The sequence below is a fragment of the Galeopterus variegatus genome, unplaced genomic scaffold (genome assembly GCF_000696425.1).
Source record: "Galeopterus variegatus unplaced genomic scaffold, G_variegatus-3.0.2 Scaffold4884, whole genome shotgun sequence".
Classification (NCBI taxonomy): Eukaryota; Metazoa; Chordata; class Mammalia; order Dermoptera; family Cynocephalidae; genus Galeopterus; species Galeopterus variegatus.
Window position 1 is genome coordinate 102,142 of NW_007730995.1, and position 19,230 is coordinate 121,371.

Here is a 19,230-nt window from a genome sequence, read left to right on the forward strand (position 1 = left end):
GGGCCTCACATTTACCCCATATTTACTCATATCCTACGTGTACTACTTGGCTGCACGAAGAGGCTTTTCCACTTCTATGGGAACATCAATTTCAAAAAGTGATTATTAAAGACAGTCTGAAAGATAGTCTATTCAGTGAAATTGATACGCATCTCTCTTTTTAAAATGTTATTTTTAAATTTAGGATGAAATCGTTCTCACTCAATAGTATATGGAAAATGACAGCATCTAATGTGAATAAACTTTTACTATGTTATGTGTACATAATACGTATTCACCTTTATGACAGCCTATATAATGCATTTCCTAATTTTTCAAGTAGGAAACTGATGCACTGAAAAGTTATTTGGTAAAGGGCATAGAGCAAATAAATCGTCAAACCTGAAATTAACTTTGCAGCCTGACTCCAAATTCAGCAATATTAAATTAATTAGTATATAATCCATTGAAATACCACAGTTGTAGATATATTGTAGTCAATATATCTAAATGTCCAAAAAGTAAATAGATGAAGTATTTATTTACATGAGCTGTCCTGTATATGGAGCAAACTGAAATTAAAGTAATTGAAAAGAGTTTTTTCAATTTTAAAAAAGCACATCCTTTTTCTAAAATTATTAAAAACTTAGGCAAAAGATTAGATAAATAAAAAAACAAAATATAGAAAAATTAGGCCAGGATTCTACATTCCCTTAAAAATTTTTCATTAATATATATATATATTTTTTTGTCTTTTTGTCTTTTTTCGTGACCGGCAACGGATCGCAACCCCCAGTGTCACGCCTGTACCGGACCGGGACAGGCAACGGGATCGCAACCCTCGGTGTTGCCCCCACTCCTCGCTCAGCCAGTGAGTGGCCGGTCTGTATGTGGGATCCGAACCCTCGGCGGGAGCGCCGCCGCGCTTCCCAAGCGGCGCACTGTAGCAGTGCGCCACCGGGCCGGCCCTTTCATTAATAACTTTACAGATATTTTCCACTTGTATGATTTAGTTATTTATGTATTTCACAATTTACATTGTTTTTACTTTCTTTTACCTTTGAAAAGAGCTCAGACTCATCTCCAGATTGATATTCTCAACAAGGAGCAGCTGAAGAGTGGGATAGGAATGGGCACCTAATCATACTTCAGTCTTGAAAATGAATAAAAAATAGAAGATAATTCTCTGGTGGTGAAGAAAATGTTGATGATAACAGTGGCAACAAAGATGACGACAATGATATTCATGCCATTTAAAGGGGTTGGTGCAACTTAGCTTAACAGTGTAATGCAGGAAAATTTTCTCCATTATCAGTAAGAAGTGCAACATGTATGTACAAAAGTAAAGTGACTTAACATCTTGCTATGCTTTATACTAAAATATAAAATAAAATAAAATACGGTAGAGGTCACGACTGCAGGCAATGACAGTATTGTTGACATGGAAATTCACAGATATGTTAACATAGTATTTGATTAAGCTGACATAGCAATGCTTTAACACTTAATAAATGAACATCTACATATGTTTCTTCACAGAGAGGAGAAATCTGACTAGAAAACACTTGGGGAGATTTGTAAACATGTGATGACCATCTCCTTCTGCATGTCTCCTAAATTGGAATTTCCTGTAATGATTATAGTCTCATAGAATTGGGATGTGCACATGTTAAAAATACAAACAAATGTTTTTAATTTCTAAAGATTCTAGCATGTCATTTTTTGTGTGTGTCTTTCTATAACTCTTCCCATGGCTCCCTTCAATTCCTTATTCCCCAGGCTGTAAATGAAAGGATTCAGCACGGGGTTGATGACTGCATAGAACATGGAGATCAGTTTGTCTCCTTCTGCTGAGTAAAGGGACTTGGGCCTCAGGTACTTGATCAAACGTGTTCCATAATATATGGTCACCACAGTCAGGTGGGAAGTACATGTTGAACAGGCTTTTTTCATGCTCTAAACTGAGTCTCATCACTGCCGTCAAGATACGAAGGTAGGAGACAATAATAAGGAGGCAGGGGGACAATACTGTTCCAGCACCTCCTGTGATCATCATAATTTCCTGCAGGGAGGGATGTATCAGCACAGAACACATGAAGAAGGATGGGCAATTCACAGAAAATATAGTCAACAATATAATGACCACAGAGTGGGAGGATTGTGAAGTAGAGGGGAACCAGTAAAGCAAGAAAGCCAGTGGTCCAGGTTCCCACAGCCAGTGCCACACACAGACGAGTTCATGATGAGCAGATATCTCAGTGGGTAACAAATGGCTGCATAGTGATCTAAAGCCATCACTGCAAGGAGGAAGCACTCAGTTGCCTCCAGGAATGAAGTGATGTAGGTCTGAGCAAGACAGAAGTTGTAAGATATCACTTTCCTGCTTACAAGAAAGTTAAAGAGCATCTTGGGGACCACAACTGTGCTAAAAAAAATACATCGAGAAGGGCAAGATGACAGAGGAAGAAATACATGGGTGTCTGGAGAGAGGGATCCAGAATTACTAAGATGATAACAGCTGTGTTTCCAAAACAATTTGCTAAGTAGACCACAGAGAGCAGGAAGAAGAGGGAAAACTCAGTTTGGGGATGATTGGAAATTCCCACCAGGACCAGCTCAGTGATGGTGCCGGAATTCTCAAGTTCCGTTTTGGCCATTGAAAGAAATATGCCTGTTCATATAAGAGGAAGGAGAAACAAATGTCTTATATAAAAATTCTGAAGTCAAATCAATTCCCATTTATATCAACTTTAATACTGATGATAAATGTATCTTAAATTGAAATAAAAATTATTTGTAAAAATTTCTTGGACATAAAGATGTCCAAATCACAGTCTTCATCATATGGTTACTGTGTCTTAATAAATTACAGAAAGCTTTTGGTCTCAAGGTGAGAATTTCACCCACTTATACTTATCGTATCATATATACTACACAGTACTCCTTTATATTTTGGCTAATCAAATATTATTCTCTATTTCTTAAAAATGAGCTATAGGTTCTATAAAATAAAGCAAATTTCCCAACATCACAAGCAGAAAAAATTTAGCTTGAAAATAATTCCATTCGCCTCCCACTACATTAAAAATCAGGAATGATATTATAGATTACATTCTGAAAAACAAAAGGCTTGATGTTTTTTACATTCCTGATCCATAAGGTAAATAAGTTATCATCTCCTGCAAGTGGAATTACACCTAATTTAATTATTTTGATTATTTTACCTACCCAAATATTAGTAAAAATAATTAGTTAATCTGCCAAACAATTGAGTTCCCAAATGTCTAGTAATGATCTTAGAGAAATAATATATTGGTTTCAGAGCCAGGCTTTTTGACCATTTTAAGCACAGTGTGAATGCCTTTATGGTTTTATGACTCAAACATGTACACATATCTACAGCACTATACTTCCTCTACTCTTGAACAAAATCTGAATTAAATTACCAGCTTGTGCTGACCTGAAAGATATAGGCTGGTTTTACAAAGAGCAGGACATCTTATACAACATGCATTCAGAAATGCTAGATGCTATTTAAAAAGCAGCAAAACAGTGTGAAAAATAAACAAAAACAAACAGATGCTTATGAGAATATTTTTAAACATAAGACTTAAAACTGAAATCATGGAGCCTGAGGTTCACACACATTCATTGTACACGACCTCCGCTCACTCTATTAAGTCATATTTCCAGTGCTTTCTCTGTGTTCTGCCTTCACAGAGAGCCCGAGCGAACACGAGCGAGCCTGCAGGCAGAATTTAAATTCTCTTAATTCGTGAAGTGAGTGAGCTTATGAAGAGAAGAGCAGTTGACATACTTGCCAGTTTTTGATGTTAGGAAACCTGTTCATCTATAATCAGTACTAGTAAGTGATAAATGAATTTTCCTGAAAAGGGTCAAATGATCAAATCTTCATCTATAAAACAGATGGCATGAAAACCACAGACCACGAGATCTCACTATATTTAACACTAGCAGAAATTTTCTTTTCTTGACAATGCACTTCTGAGGATCCATGGAAGTTATGTAGAAAAGAATGAGATAACGATGGCTACTAACATGCAAAGCCTGTTTTCCTGATTTTACATTATTAATTTTAGTATAGAAGTTATCCCTGTTCTCTGTATTACTTTTCCTATTCATTTCAACTTTGTATAACATTTAGGATATCAAAAGGATGGGTAAAATAAATGAGTTGTATTCTAGGCATTATATATCCATACAAAATATGTCAGTGAGTTGAGTAAAATATATTAGCAGAGGCAAAGTTTTGAGTTGGATCCCAAAGGAAACCAGTTAACCTCATGTAAGAAAGAAAAACAAGATAATTTATGTTCCACTTACTCTAATGGCAGACAGCTCATGAAAGCAATTTATAATTTCCCATTTAATTTGACATCTGTTAACTCCATTGATTCTCCAAGAGAAACATTTCAATTTGGAAGTTCTAAAAGTAATGTGTTAACGATATAACATTTTTTTAAATACAGAAATTTTTTAGCTAAAATTTTGTAAAGTCCTAGGTAAATTCAATTTTCTTGTTCAGTGTTGTCTGTTTACATTTTTCCTCATTGCAAGAGATGATATTAATTCTGATGATATAGAAGCAAGTTGTATCAATATAAGTGTATGAATATATAAAGTATGAGTATTTGACAAAAATAATTCACACTTGCGAAATCAAAATGTTCAGTGTTTTGTTCATACATGTTTGACAGACTTATACAGAATACTTTATACAACAATGACAGAATATATATTCTTCACATCATCACACATATCTTTTGACAGGATAGAGCCTTTGTTAGGCCATATATTAAGTCTCAAAAAATTTAAAAAGATTGAAATCATATCAAGTATATTATCAGGCCATAATGGAATAAAATCAGAAATTAACAACAAATAAAACTTTAGAAACTATACAAATTCATGAAAATTGGACAACATGCTCTGGAAAGAACGCTTGATCAAACACAAATATAGCTGGAAACCAAAAAAAATAGTTTGAAATAAATGAAAATAGAAGCACAACTTACCAAAACCTATGGAATACTTCAAAAGCAGTGCTGCCAGCATATTTTCTTGCCATAAGTGCTTACATCAAAAGAATTGAAAGACTTCAAATAAATAACCTGACATTAAATCTTGAAGAACTAGAAAACCAAGAACAATGCAATTTCAAAAGTAGTAGATGGAAAGAAATAATTAAAATCAGAGCAGAATTACACAAAATAGAAACCAAAAGAATGATACAAAAAGTAAATGCAACAAAAAAAATTTTTTTGAGAAGATAAAAATAGTTTCTTGGCCAGACTAAGACAAGAGAAGACCCAAATAACAAAAATCAGAAATGAAAAAAGAGACATTACAACTGAAACCACAGAAACATGAAGAACCATTAGATACTATTATGAACAAATATACACTAACAAATTAGAAAATCTGGAGGAAATGGATAAATTTTTGGACACATACAAACTACTGAGATTGAACCAAGAAGAAATACAGAACCTGAAGAGGCCAAGAATGAGGAATGAGAGTGTAGTTGTAATCAGTCTCCCAAAAAAGAAAAACCCAGGACCAGATGGATTCACTGCTGAATTCTACCAAACTTTTAAAGAAGAATTAACACTAATCAAGAAAAGAAAATTTCTGCTAGTGTTAAATATAGTGAGATCTCGTGGTCTGTGGTTTTCATGCCATCTGTTTTATAGATGAAGATTTGATCATTTGACCCTTTTCAGGAAAATTCATTTATCACTTACTAGTACTGATTATAGATGAACAGGTTTCCTAACATCAAAAACTGGCAAGTATGTCAACTGCTCTTCTCTTCATAAGCTCACTCACTTCACGAATTAAGAGAATTTAAATTCTGCCTGCAGGCTCGCTCGTGTTCGCTCGGGCTCTCTGTGAAGGCAGAACACAGAGAAAGCACTGGAAATATGACTTAATAGAGTGAGCGGAGGTCGTGTACAATGAATGTGTGTGAACCTCAGGCTCCATGATTTCAGTTTTAAGTCTTATGTTTAAAAATATTCTCATAAGCATCTGTTTGTTTTTGTTTATTTTTCACACTGTTTTGCTGCTTTTTAAATAGCATCTAGCATTTCTGAATGCATGTTGTATAAGATGTCCTGCTCTTTGTAAAACCAGCCTATATCTTTCAGGTCAGCACAAGCTGGTAATTTAATTCAGATTTTGTTCAAGAGTAGAGGAAGTATAGTGCTGTAGATATGTGTACATGTTTGAGTCATAAAACCATAAAGGCATTCACACTGTGCTTAAAATGGTCAAAAAGCCTGGCTCTGAAACCAATATATTATTTCTCTAAGATCATTACTAGACATTTGGGAACTCAATTGTTTGGCAGATTAACTAATTATTTTTACTAATATTTGGGTAGGTAAATATTTTCAAGGTATTCCAAAAAATTGAAACAGAGCTCATTCTGCTTAATTCACTCTATGAGTACAGCATCACCCTTATACCAAAAACAGGCAAAGACACAATCCAAAACAAAGCTACAGGCCAATATCCTAGATTAGCATAGATGCAAAAATTATCAACAAGATATTAGCAAACAATATGACAGCACATCAAAAGATTATACACCATGACCAAGTGGGACTCAACCCAGGGATGCAAGGATGGTTCAATATATGCAAGTCAATAAATGTGATACACCACATAAAGAAAAGCAAAGACAAAAACCATATGATTATATCCATAGATGCAGAAAAAGCATTTGACAAAATTCAGCATGACTTTGTGATAAAGACTTCACCAAATTAGGTATTGTAGAAAAGTATGTCACCACAATAAAGGGCATATACTACAAACCCAGCACCAACATCATTCTATATGAGGAAAAGCTCAATACTTTTCCTTTAACAACAGCAACATGAAAAGGATGCCCACTCTCACCACATTTTTTTCAACATAGTATTGGAAGTATTAGCCTGAGCAATCAGACAAAAGAAAGAAATAAAGGGCATCCAATTTGGGAAAGACAAAATCAAATGTCCCTGTGAGCAGATGTCATGATCCTATATGTAAAAAAACCCAAAACCTCTACCAAAAACTTCCTAGAGCTGATAAATGAATTCAGCAAAGTTGCAGAATACAAAATCAATACTCAAAAAATCAGTAGTGTTCGTATACACCAACAACAAACAAGCAGAAAAATAAATCAAGAAAGCAAGCCCATTTACAAAAGCTACCAAAAGAATAAAATATGTGGGAATAAACTTAACCAAAGAGGTGAAAGATCTGTACAATAAGAACTACACTGCTGAAAGAAATTAAAGAGGACACCAAAATAAGAAAAGACATTCCATGTTCATGGGTTGGAAGAATTAACGTTGTGAAGATGTACATACTACCCAAAAAAATCTACATATTCAATGCAATCCCCATCAAAATACCAATAAAATTATTCACAGAAATATAAAAAATAATCCTAAGATTCACAAAGAATGACAAAATTACCTGAATAGCCAAAGCGATCCTGAACAAAAAAATAAATAAATAAAATAAAATAAACCAGATGTCATTTCCCCATCTGGCTTCAAACTATACTACAAAGGTATAATAATAAAACCTGTATGGTACTAGCATAAAAACAGACAAAGGGATCAAAGTAACACAACAGAGAACACAGTAATCAAACATTGTACTTTCATCCAATTGATCTTTGTAAAAAGCACCAAGAACATACACTGGGGAAAGGACAGACTCTTCAATAAATGGAGCCAGGAAACTGAATATCCATGTGTAGAAGAGTGAAATTACACTAATACATCTCTCCATATACTAAAATAAACTCAAAATGGATTAGAGACTTAAGTATAAGACCTGAAACTGTAAAAATCCTAGAAGAAAACATAGGAGAAACACTTCAGGATGCAGGACTGGGCAAAGACTTTATGGATAAGACCTCAAAAATGCAGTCAATGAAGGAAAAAATAAACAAATAGAATTACATCAAACTAAAAATCTTCTGCACAGCAATGGAAACAATGAAAAGAGTGAAAAGACAACCTATTGAATGGGAGAAAATAGTTTCAAACTGTACATCTGACAAGGGATTAAGATCCAGAATATACAAGGAACTCAAAAAAGAGTAAAATATTAATAAATAAAATAAAATAAAATAACCCAATTAAAAAAATAGGCAAAGGATCTTAATAGACATTTCTCAAAGGAAGACATACAAATGACCTACAGACACATGAAAAAAAGTTCAATATCCCTAAGCTTCAGGGAAATGCAAATCAAAACTATATTGAGCTATCATTTCACCCCAGTTAGACTGGATATTATCAGAAAGACAGAGAATAACAAATGCTGGTGAGGATGTGGACGGTGTTCTACACTGTTGGTGGGACTGTAAATTAGTACAGCCATTATGGAAAACAGTATGGAGGTTCCTCAAACAACTCCAAATAGAACTTTCATACGATCCAGCAATTGTCCTTCTGGGTATATACCTAAAGGAATGGGAATCGTGTTGAAGAGATACCCGCACTCCCATATTCATCACAGCTCTATTTACAGTAGTGATGATCTGGAATCAATCTAATGTCCATCAACAGCAGACTGGATAAGGAAAATGTGGTAAATATACACAATGGAATACTCTTCTGTCATAAAAAAATGAAACTGAAACATGGATGAGCCACGAGAAAATTATGTTAAGTGAAATAAGCTAAGAACAGAAAGAGAAATGTTGCATGTCCTCACCCGTAAGTGGGATCTAAGGAAGGAAGGAAGGAAGGAAGGAAGGAAGGAAGGAAGGAAGGAAGGAAGGAAGGGAAAGGAAAATACATGACCACAATAATACATTGAACTTTCAGAAAGAGAGAACAGATCTATGGTCACTGAACGTGGGAAAGTGGGAGGGGCAGGGGGCTAGTGAGAAATTGGGTATTGGATACAAAGAATAATTATGATTTGTAGTGATGAACATGCTGGTAATATTGATTTGATCATCACATACTGTACACAAATACTGATAGTCCATTCTGTAACCCATGAATATGTATAATAACTTTTCATTTCTAAAATAAATAAAGAAAAACGAAAAACATCTTGTTTTACTCAGAATCTATCATTAAGTCTTTGTAAGTTTCTCTTAGAGGTGTCATAATTTTCTGACTGTAATTCTTGTGTCCTCAAATTGACAACTGTGCATTTTAAAAGACATCCTCTTTTTTCTGCTTTTACAGGTGCTCATTGGCAGTGATACATTTCCATTGATTAGTATAGCCTATGATTTTGGATCAGCTATGTAATAATAACTCTGGGAAGGCAGAGCTTGCTTTTGGATTTTCTAGATGGCTGGGCTGCTTCCTTTTCTCTGAGTTTGGCAGATGGGGGTAGATGGCTCTGCTTTCTGGCAAGACCATTGGCTAAATATGCACTTATCCTGAACTACTAGATGGGCACTGAAGTTGTCTCTAGTGAGACTGGGCCACTGAGCATATTCCCTGGCCAGATTGTAGGACAGCAGTAGGGCAGTGTTGCAAGAAGTGCTCCAAAGTCAGGTGGATTCCTTGGAGTTCAAAACCAGCTGCTATGGTCAGTAGAAACAAGCAGTTGAGGTTTGCCTTCCTGCTTAACACAAGACCTTGAGATAAATTTTGAAGCTGGGCTGAGTGCTCTTTAAACTCTCAGTTGTGGCAGATCTAGCACTTTCTGTTTGTCAAAATTTGCTGCAGTTGCCATCTCCCTCCCTGAGTGTTGCCCCAGTTTAGGGTATAAGGCTGGTCCTGGAGGCTGACCTTCTAGGGTTTTAGGCTCCATAGTATTTTCCACCACTCTGAGAACTATCGTCTCAGCTTTGTGGGTGGGCGATGCTGTCAGCTCATACCTCTGATTGGGTGCTATCACCAGTAGGTATACAGATCTGCATCTGAAGTTGTTTAGCTGTTCTATTTCCCCCTGTTCTCCCCATAAGGTGAGATCACAGTGGTCTTTCTGGTTTCTTCAGATGATAACATGATTTTAAAGGGGCTTCCTCTTTTTCCATTTTATGAAAATAGTTTTGTAATGTTATTATTATTTTTCCTAAATATTCATAAAAGTTTATTTATAAAGCCCAAAAAATATGGATTTTCCTTGTGGATACTTTTTAAAGATACAGAAAAAATTAAGATCATTTTATTTTACTAGTTATTATGAGTTATGTTAGGCACAGGGATTGTCTATTTTATCTAAATTGTCATATTTATTAACATTAATATCATCAGCTGTTAACATTTTCAAAAATTTTTGTAGAATCTGTAATAATATTTTTTAAAAATGTTTTAATTTGTATTTTCATTCTTTTTTTTAAAAAAGTTTTATTAATGTTTTTCACAAAGTGAAGTATAATCCATATGCCATAACTAGCATAATTTTTTAATGGCATTTTGGAATAAAAAGATCGTAAAACAATTGCTAAGGAGTGTTGGATGGCCCAAATTTAATGGTCCAACACTAATGAGAAGTTACCTTTTACTTCATAAGGAGTACAGCATGCGTTTAATCCAATGGTTACCATTGTTGGTTTGAGGTACTCCGCAAGAAAGGTTAGTGTTAAGAATCTGAATTTACAAAATGAATATAAAGTTATAGTAGGCAATCTTAGCTACCATTTATTCTATGTCTGTCTGCAGTATTCCTGTTCCCATAATTATCTTCTTTATTTGTCTTCCCCATATTCAGGAAGGTGACCCCTTGTAATTAATTAAGGGGTAAACATTGATTTTCCCACCAGAGGTAGATAGTATTAATGCTCATCCTATCTACCTCTGTATCCATGTCTCTTTTTTCATACCGTTATAACTTCCTCGCTGTGCTATTGGGCAGAATTATCTTTCCTGGTCAAAGCCACGACTTGTTGGTCCAATTGAAAGTCAGTGATCTTGCTTGCTTTTGTATCTCTATTATTGTCATAGGCAACCCCAGGTAAGCCTGCTGGACTTAAAAAGGAAATGGGAGATATGAGTGGTGACAGTGGGCTTATATTTGTGTTCCTCATTTAACTATTAGATGTAACAAGTTAGGAAATGTCCCTTTTCATGATTTTAAAGACACTTTGTAGTCAATGCTGATTAAGATACTGATAGTTTTTTAATTTTTTGATTTTTTAATATTCTATTGTATCCTTTTATGTTAAGGTGATTAATTACATTTTATATTTAAATAAACATTAAACCAAGTGCATTTCTTTCATACAGCCATCTGCACTGTATGTATAATCTTTCCAGAAGCTTCAATTTCTAATTTGGTACATTTTCATCATAATGTTTACCTTTATGTCAATGAGGTTAGTTACCCTTTAGTATTCTTTTGTTGAACTAATATATTTTCATTTGTTTGTTTTTGTTGGGTTTTAATTACAAGTGTACATTAGATTAAAATGTAGGCCGAAAACAGGTATATGAAAAAAGGCTCAACATCACTAATCATCAGGGAAATGCAAATCAAAACTACTATGAGACATCGCCTCACCCCAATCAGACTGGCTTTTACAAAAAGACAGAGGATAACAAATGCTGATGAGGATGTGGAGAGAGAGCAACCCTCCTGCACTTTTTGTGGAACTATCATCTAATGCAGGCATTATGGAGAACAGTAGACAGGTTCATTAGACAACTACAGATAGAACTAACATATGATCAGCAATTCCATTACTCGGTACATAACAAAAGGAATGGAACTCGTCATGTTGATGGGATACCTGCACTCCCATGTTCACTGCAGCTCCATTTACAACAGCCAAATTTGGAACCAACCTATGTGTGCATCAATGGATGACTGGATAGGGAAAATGTGGTAAATATACACAATGGAATATTACTCAGCCATAAAAAAGAGCAAAATTCTACCATTTGCAACAATCTTGATGAGCCTGGAAAAAATTATCCTACATGAAACAACCCAGGCACAGAAAGAGAAATACCTCATGTTCTCACTCATAGCTGGGAGCTGAATCCGTAAACAAACAAATGAACAATAAAGAGAGACAAAGAGAAAGAAAGAAACAATGATCACAGTAATGCATTGAACTTTTTGAAAACTAGAGGTGGAAAAGGGGAGGGGAAGAGGAGAGAAGGGGGGACTAATGAGGAATTGTTCAACAGACACAAAGAACGATTGTGTATTGCAATGATGAACAAGCTAACTATCCTGATCTAACCATCACACATTCTACACATTTATTGAAAATCAACATTGTAACCCACATGTATGTATAATAAAAAAAATGTAGGCTGAGATGAAGAAGCATTCTGCATTTTTCTGTTATTATTCCTTTGGATGATTTAAGAACACAAATTAAAAGTGGACTTTTTTTTTGTAAATTTGTAAACTACTTTTCCAAAATATATCATGGTTACAGAAAATAGTAGTCACCATTGGTGAATACTCTTATCCCCCAGATTTTAGCACTTCAGTGTGTACAAGCGCATATTCACTTAAATGCCTGTATTTTTTTCCTGAGTGCTTTTACTAGCGTCTTGAGCCCAGCTGTGTTGCAGACCAGAGGTATCAGAGACCTAATACACCCTGTTAACAGCACTTCACCAAAGACTAACATAAGTTGGTATACACATATCCTGACTACCTTGCCTCACTTATGAGATAACTCTGGGATGTCTATTTTCAAGCAGCTCACAGAGTTCTATGTTGGCTTCAATTCCATTTTTCCAGACAGTATGACAGTTCCTGAAAAATTAAGAGTAGAATTACTGTATAATACATTAATTTCAATCATGGTACATGCAAAAAATTAAAGGCAGGAATTTAAACAGATATTTGTAAACTAAAGCTCATGGAAACATTATGTCCAATAGCCAAAAGATGGAATGACATATGTGTTCATCGGCAGATAATAAAATAAACACAATGTGGCATATACACCTAATGGTTATTCAGCTTATAAGAGATGAAATTCTTATATATGTTACAACAGAGTAAACCTTAAAAAATTATACTAAGGAAACTAACGCAGACACTGGTTGACAAACATTGTTTGCTTGCAGTTATATGAGGTACCTAGAATAGCCAAATTATTATTAAAAAGTTTGGAATAGTAGTTACCAGTAGCTAGGAGAGGAGTTAATGGGGGAATTACTGTTTTAATGGGTATAGAGTTTTAGTTTGGGATAATGTTCATTTTCTGGAAATGGATCATGATGACAGTTGCACAGCAATGTGAATGTTGTTAATGCCACTGAATTGTACACTCAAGGAGAGGAAAATGTAAATTTTATGTTATATATATTTTACCACAATAAAATTAGCATGCATGGATTTATTTTTTGCATAAAAAGATACGTACATATTTATTTAAGAAGCTCTAGATGAGTATACATGCAGAATAAATGTAGCGGGATTATTGGCAAAAACATCCCCAAACCAAAAACAAAAACCACCAAAACTCAGAAAGATTATTTTACTCTCTATTGTCATTGATCATTTCTTTATCACCCTCCCTCATGTCCTTTTGAACATTTATCTAGATTGTCTTTATTGTGTTTCATTAGCATCTACAAATTAACCTTGCATTTAACAGGACTAAAAATACATATTAAATTAGTACAAGAGTGATTGAAGATCTGAATTTCACTAAACTCCTTTTTACTTCTTTTGTGATCTTAGACATCACACATAACTTTTTTTGCTTCATTTTAATCTTCTTTACGTAAGGTGTTTGAATAAAATATATATATATATTTTTTCCTTTTTGTCTTTTTTCGTGTCTGGTGACGGACCGCAACCCTCAGTGTTGCGCCCGTACCAGACCGGGACCGGCAACGGGATCGCAACCCTTGGTGTCGCACCCGCACCTCGCTCAGCCAGTGAGCAGGAACCGGTCTTTATGTGGGATCTGAACCCTCGGCGGGAGCGCCACCACGCTCCCAAGTGGCGCATGTAGCAGTGCGCCACCGGGCCAGCCCATGAATAAAATATTTTAAATATCTCTTTCAGCTATGACATTTGGTGACCCTGATGACAAATAGTTGAAACTTAAAGAAGTTATATAACGATTTTACTCTGGTTTGCACATTTTTTTAAGCTTTACTTGAATGTTTCAGGAAAATAGAAACATTTGTAAATAAAAATGTGTACAGATTTTATCCATTTTTGGACATTTATAAATTCTTCCAAGGGTGTTACATCAAATTGTGAGTAATCTAAAAGTATACATTTACAAAAAAATGTTTCACAGATTCAAATAAATATGAGTAATTTTACAAGTATGAGAAGTGTTTTAGTTTCATTTAAAGCAGAAATAAAATTTTAAATATTATTTTATCTGTCTGTCTGTCTGTCTATTGATCTATTATCTAGTCTCAATCCATTTTCTGTTGCTATAACAGAATACTGCAAACCAGGTAATTTATAAACACTAGAGGTTTATTTGGCTCATGGTCTGGAGGCTGGGTAGTCCAAGAGCATGGCATCATCATCTGGTGAGAGCCTTCATGCTGCTTGATTCCATGGCAAAAGACAGAAGGACACATGAGCAGGCAAGACAGATAGGATGGGAGCCAAATGTATCTTTTTACCAGGAGCCCACTCCCATGATAACTAATCCACCACCATGGTAATGGCATTAATCCATTTGTGAGTGTGGAACTATCATGACCTAATGAACTCTCAAAGGTTCCACTTTTTAATGCCATCACAATGGCAATTCAATTTCCACATGAGTTTAGGATGGGACATTGAAACTTTAGTGTGTGTGTGTGTGTGTGTGTGTGTGTGTGTGTACATATACACATACACACATAAATACACTCCCACTCAACTAACTGAAACATACTAAGCCAGCACTAGAAATACAAAAATTAATAAAACAGGCCCTCTAATGTTCTAGTCTATAAACTCTGTACTGTAGAAAATAAAATTTATCAACCAGTTGTAATAGAGAGAACAATACATGATCAAATAGAAGAAAACACACCATTTGATGATGAAGCTCCATGATGGTGCAATACCCAGAAAAGGTGATGGGAAGTTTACCTTATCTGAGATTGTTCATGGGAAAGAAGGGATCTGTTGCCAGGAGCCTGTCCTAGCAGGTCATCCCTTCTGATCAGCAAGCTGGCCCATGCCGTAGATCTGTTTTTCTTGAGAGAATTCATGTTCACTCCCATGCAATTACTAATTACATTTGCAGGTTTTATTCATGACAATATTGCAAAATAAACAATAATAACTTCAATGATGAATGGATTAAAATTCCAACTTTCCTTCTGCTATTCAGTAGTGATTTGAACACTATGAATGGTCTCCAAGTATGCCCGAGAAACAATGCTAGGATATAAGCGGTGCTATCTGAAAAGAGATGCACACAATGAATAGATTATTATTGATCATTCATTTTTTTTACTAGAAGAGAAATAGTCAAGATTATAAAATTAGATAGAAGGATGGTATAAGAAATTAATAGTGAGGAATCAGAAAAGATTGGAAAGAGAAAAATTGAATCAAATCAAATACATACCATTGCAGAACTTCATATCTAGTTTCTTTAAGCACAGACTAAGGGCATGTCTGGAACATTTACAGAGTCTTTTAAGATCAGAAAATTATGTTGTACATGAGAAGGGTATCTTTATCATTTGTGTATTTGGACCACGTTTCTTATACCAACAGAATTCTTTTGAAATTACTTGTTTCTTACAAGAGATATTTTGGCTCCTGTAAAATACATAATTTATATTAACAATGGTGGATCATCCTTCATGTTCAACTGAGTATGTTCTTTGGAGTGACTTCCTCACTCAATTAATTAACTTGTTTAATATTTCTTTCAAATAGTAGAAAGATAATGCAATTTCACTAAGTCATGTTGAAATTCCCAGGTCGTTTTTAGTATTAGCCTTTTGAAAAATTCTTCTTATAAAAAATTTTATGTTAAATGTTTACTTTGTGAGGTAATTTTTTAGTTTTGAAAAATACTGTGGATAGACAAGTTTGATGTAATTCTGTTACCTATCCCTCCTCTGCATAATTAGCTGAGGCTTGTAAGTTCTAATGAATTCCTTTGTCACAGGTAAATATATCCTCTCACTGTATGACATGGAAGTAGGATAATAACTGCTGTAGATTATGACGGACATGAAGCCATGTGACTCAGTCTACAATTAAAGTTGAAATTTAAATAACTAATGAGATAAAAAATTCATATGAAGTATTTCAAAATGGAAGTCAGAGCATGTTTAATATTATTATATTGTAAAGCAACTATTTATGCATCAAATACAAAAAGATAAATTAATATTTGAAGAAAGAAAACAAAGGAGAAATTTTGCAATAAATCTGAGAAGCTCTCTAAAGCCAAGATACCCAATACTGGATTTGTCTGAGTTCTAATCACAAAGTTGTACAAGAATTTGATTTTTAAAGGGCTGGAGGCACAGGAAAATGGGACAGAAACCATGCAAGTATCTACATGTGTAGAGCGAGGGCTAGGTCTCACAGATCCCTTGAGCTCATTAACAAACCCTTCACACGCGGGTCTATAAGCTAGATAACTGGACAAAACGGTCCTTGGAGTTTTGGTTGAAGAAGGAATAGTCTTAATTCAACATGCACAACACTCTGAGCTAAGCAGTCCACAGAGAAACTCAGAAACTCAACTGCTACCAGCAAAGACCAAAGTAAAACTGAAACTGAGCAGCTGTCAGCAGAGTAAACATGCTCTATTGTTAGATGCTTAGAGGCCAGCTCTGCCCACAGCACGGCTTCACAAACTCAAAAACACACAAAAGGAATTAACTAGAAAGACACATGGGTACACATGCATACCAACTCCACCCACACACAACTTGTTAACAAGAAATTTCAAGGGAGCCTGACTAAATTATTCTATTTCCCCCACACTAGGTAAGAGGAAAAAGGTCCTTGGAGCCTTAGGTGAAGTAATAATAGGCTTTATTTCTAGACATGATCTCTGCCCACTAGCAGTTCAGAGCTGCGGCTCATACACTCTGAAGGACACACAAGAATAGCAGCAAACAGAAGGATAGACAGGCGTGCATGCACACTAACTCCATCCCCACACAACTTGTTTACCAAGAATGTGCTGCATCACCCCCAACCAGACCTGAGGCGAGAGGGCCTAACAAACCACTTCATTTTCCTCACAGTGTGTATCTGCCTGTCAGTATGTATGTATGTATTATAAATATATGTAGGTGTTTTTAGAACTCTAGGAATCTCTACAAAAATTGTTAGCCTCTATAAAGTGAAATGAACAGGGATTAGAAAGTAATATATGTTCTCCTAAATTCCTCCCTCATGTGGAAGCATTAACTTATATCACAGCTCTGTTCATAGTAGCCAAGATATGGAACCAATTTAAATGTCCATTGATGGAAGATTGGATAAAGAAAATGTGTTATATATACACAATGGAAGACTACTCAGACATAAAAAAGAACAAAATTCTTCCACTTGCAGCAGCATGGATTCACTTGGAGAAAATCATGCTAAGTGAAATAAGCCAGGCACAAAAAGAGAAACACCACATGTCCTAACTTATATATGGGGGCTTAAAATAAGATTGATAATTTGAACTGTTATAAGGAGAGAAAAGAACTGCAGCTACTAGAGGTGGGAAAGGGAAAGGGGAGGGGGAGGGGGAAATGAGAGGCTGGTTCGTGGATATAAAATTATAGCTAGATTAAAATGCAAGTTCTATATGTGTACAGTAGGCCCAGGAATGTATAATTAACAATGATCTACTGCGTGTTAATAAATGACTAGATGAAGGAGATGAAACATTTCATCACAAAGAAATGATTAGGTTTTGCAATGATGAATATGCTAATTACCCTGATTATAAAACATAGTATACATGTGTTCATGTATTGAAATATAACTCTGTACCCCGTAAAAATATACCATCAATATGTTTCAATAAAAATTATTTAAAAACAAATAAATATAGCCTAAACCTCAAAAACAAAAAGGAAAAAACAAAACAACATTTTTAATATAGTTACACAATAAAATTATTTTGTTGCCAGACATGAGGAGTAACTTTTGTAAAGTTCTTATTTTTGAGATCTTAAAATTTTTAGCCTGCCCACATATTTATTGAAGCCATCTCTGAGAGATTCTTTGACTTTCTCATTTCGGAGGCTGTATATGAAAGGGTTCAGCATTGGTGTCACAACAGTGTTCAGCACTGTGGCAAATTTGTTAACATCCATCACATTGCCCTTTTTGGGGCGGACATAAATAAAGATGGAGCTCCCATAATAAAGTATAACCACGGTGATATGTGACACACAGGTGGAGAAAGCCTTCTGTCGTCCCTGGACAGAGGGAATTCTAAGGATAGTAAGGATAATGTAGGTGTAAGACACTCCTGTCAGGAACAAGGAACCCAAGAGCAACACGGCAGAGGAAATAAAGTCAGCCAGCTCAGGCAGAGAGATGTCTGCACAGACCAGCCCTAGGACAGGGGCACTGTCACAGAAGAAGTGATTGATTATGTTTGGCCCACAAAAGGGCAGAGGTGCAGTCAAGATTGATGGTACCAAAACTGACAAAAACGCACCGACGTAAGATCCCAGAAGCAGCATTATGCATGTCTGTTTGTTCATGATGATGGCATACCTCAGTGGGTTGCAGATGGCAACGTATCGATCAAAGGACATGACGGCCAGGATGAAGAATTCTGTGGCTCCCAGGAGGAAGTAGAAGAATGACTGTGTGAGACACCCCACAAAGGATATTGCTTTGGTGCGGGAAAATGTGTCGGCCAGCATCTTAGGCACCACTGCAGAGGTGATGGTGATCTCAAGGAAGGAAAGGTTGGCTACAAAGAAATACATGGGAGAGTGCAGATGGTAGTCACAACACACCAAAACGATGATTGTGGTGTTGCCAATCATGGATGTCATGTACATAAGCAGAAATACAGCAAATAGGATAATTTCTACATCTTTCTCATTCTGAAACCCCAGCAGAATGAATTCAGTGACTACGGTCTTGTTTCTGTGATCCATAAAGTTCTCACTTCCACCTGGTAAGAGAAATCTAATTTTGTTACTTGCATCTTAACCCTGGAAGCACCATACCTATGTCAATTAGCTATCTTTTATTTTTATAGAGAGATGATAGTAAAAACAAATAATTATTTTTCTAGTGTATAAACAGTTCCTGACATGAACTGTGCAAGATATGATTCACTCATAAGAGGTGAATGAGTCTCACAGGAAGTTTATGACAATTGTCCTT

The 19,230-nt window shown here is 35.4% G+C and overlaps 1 protein-coding gene across 1 annotated transcript; it reads right to left on the minus strand.

Moving 5' to 3' along the window:
* Positions 1 to 18,038: 18,038 nt before the first annotated feature.
* LOC103603950 (olfactory receptor 6M1-like) lies at positions 18,039 to 18,998 on the minus strand. The gene has a single exon (XM_008588531.1). The coding sequence runs from the start codon at positions 18,996 to 18,998 to the stop codon at positions 18,039 to 18,041; it is 960 nt and encodes a 319-aa protein (XP_008586753.1).
* Between the last annotated feature and the right edge of the window lie 232 nt (positions 18,999 to 19,230).

Bases quoted from the DNA above. Each gene is read 5' to 3' on its own strand.
- LOC103603950 (XM_008588531.1), bottom strand. From the start codon at position 18,998: ATGGATCACAGAAACAAGACCGTAGTCACTGAATTCATTCTGCTGGGG.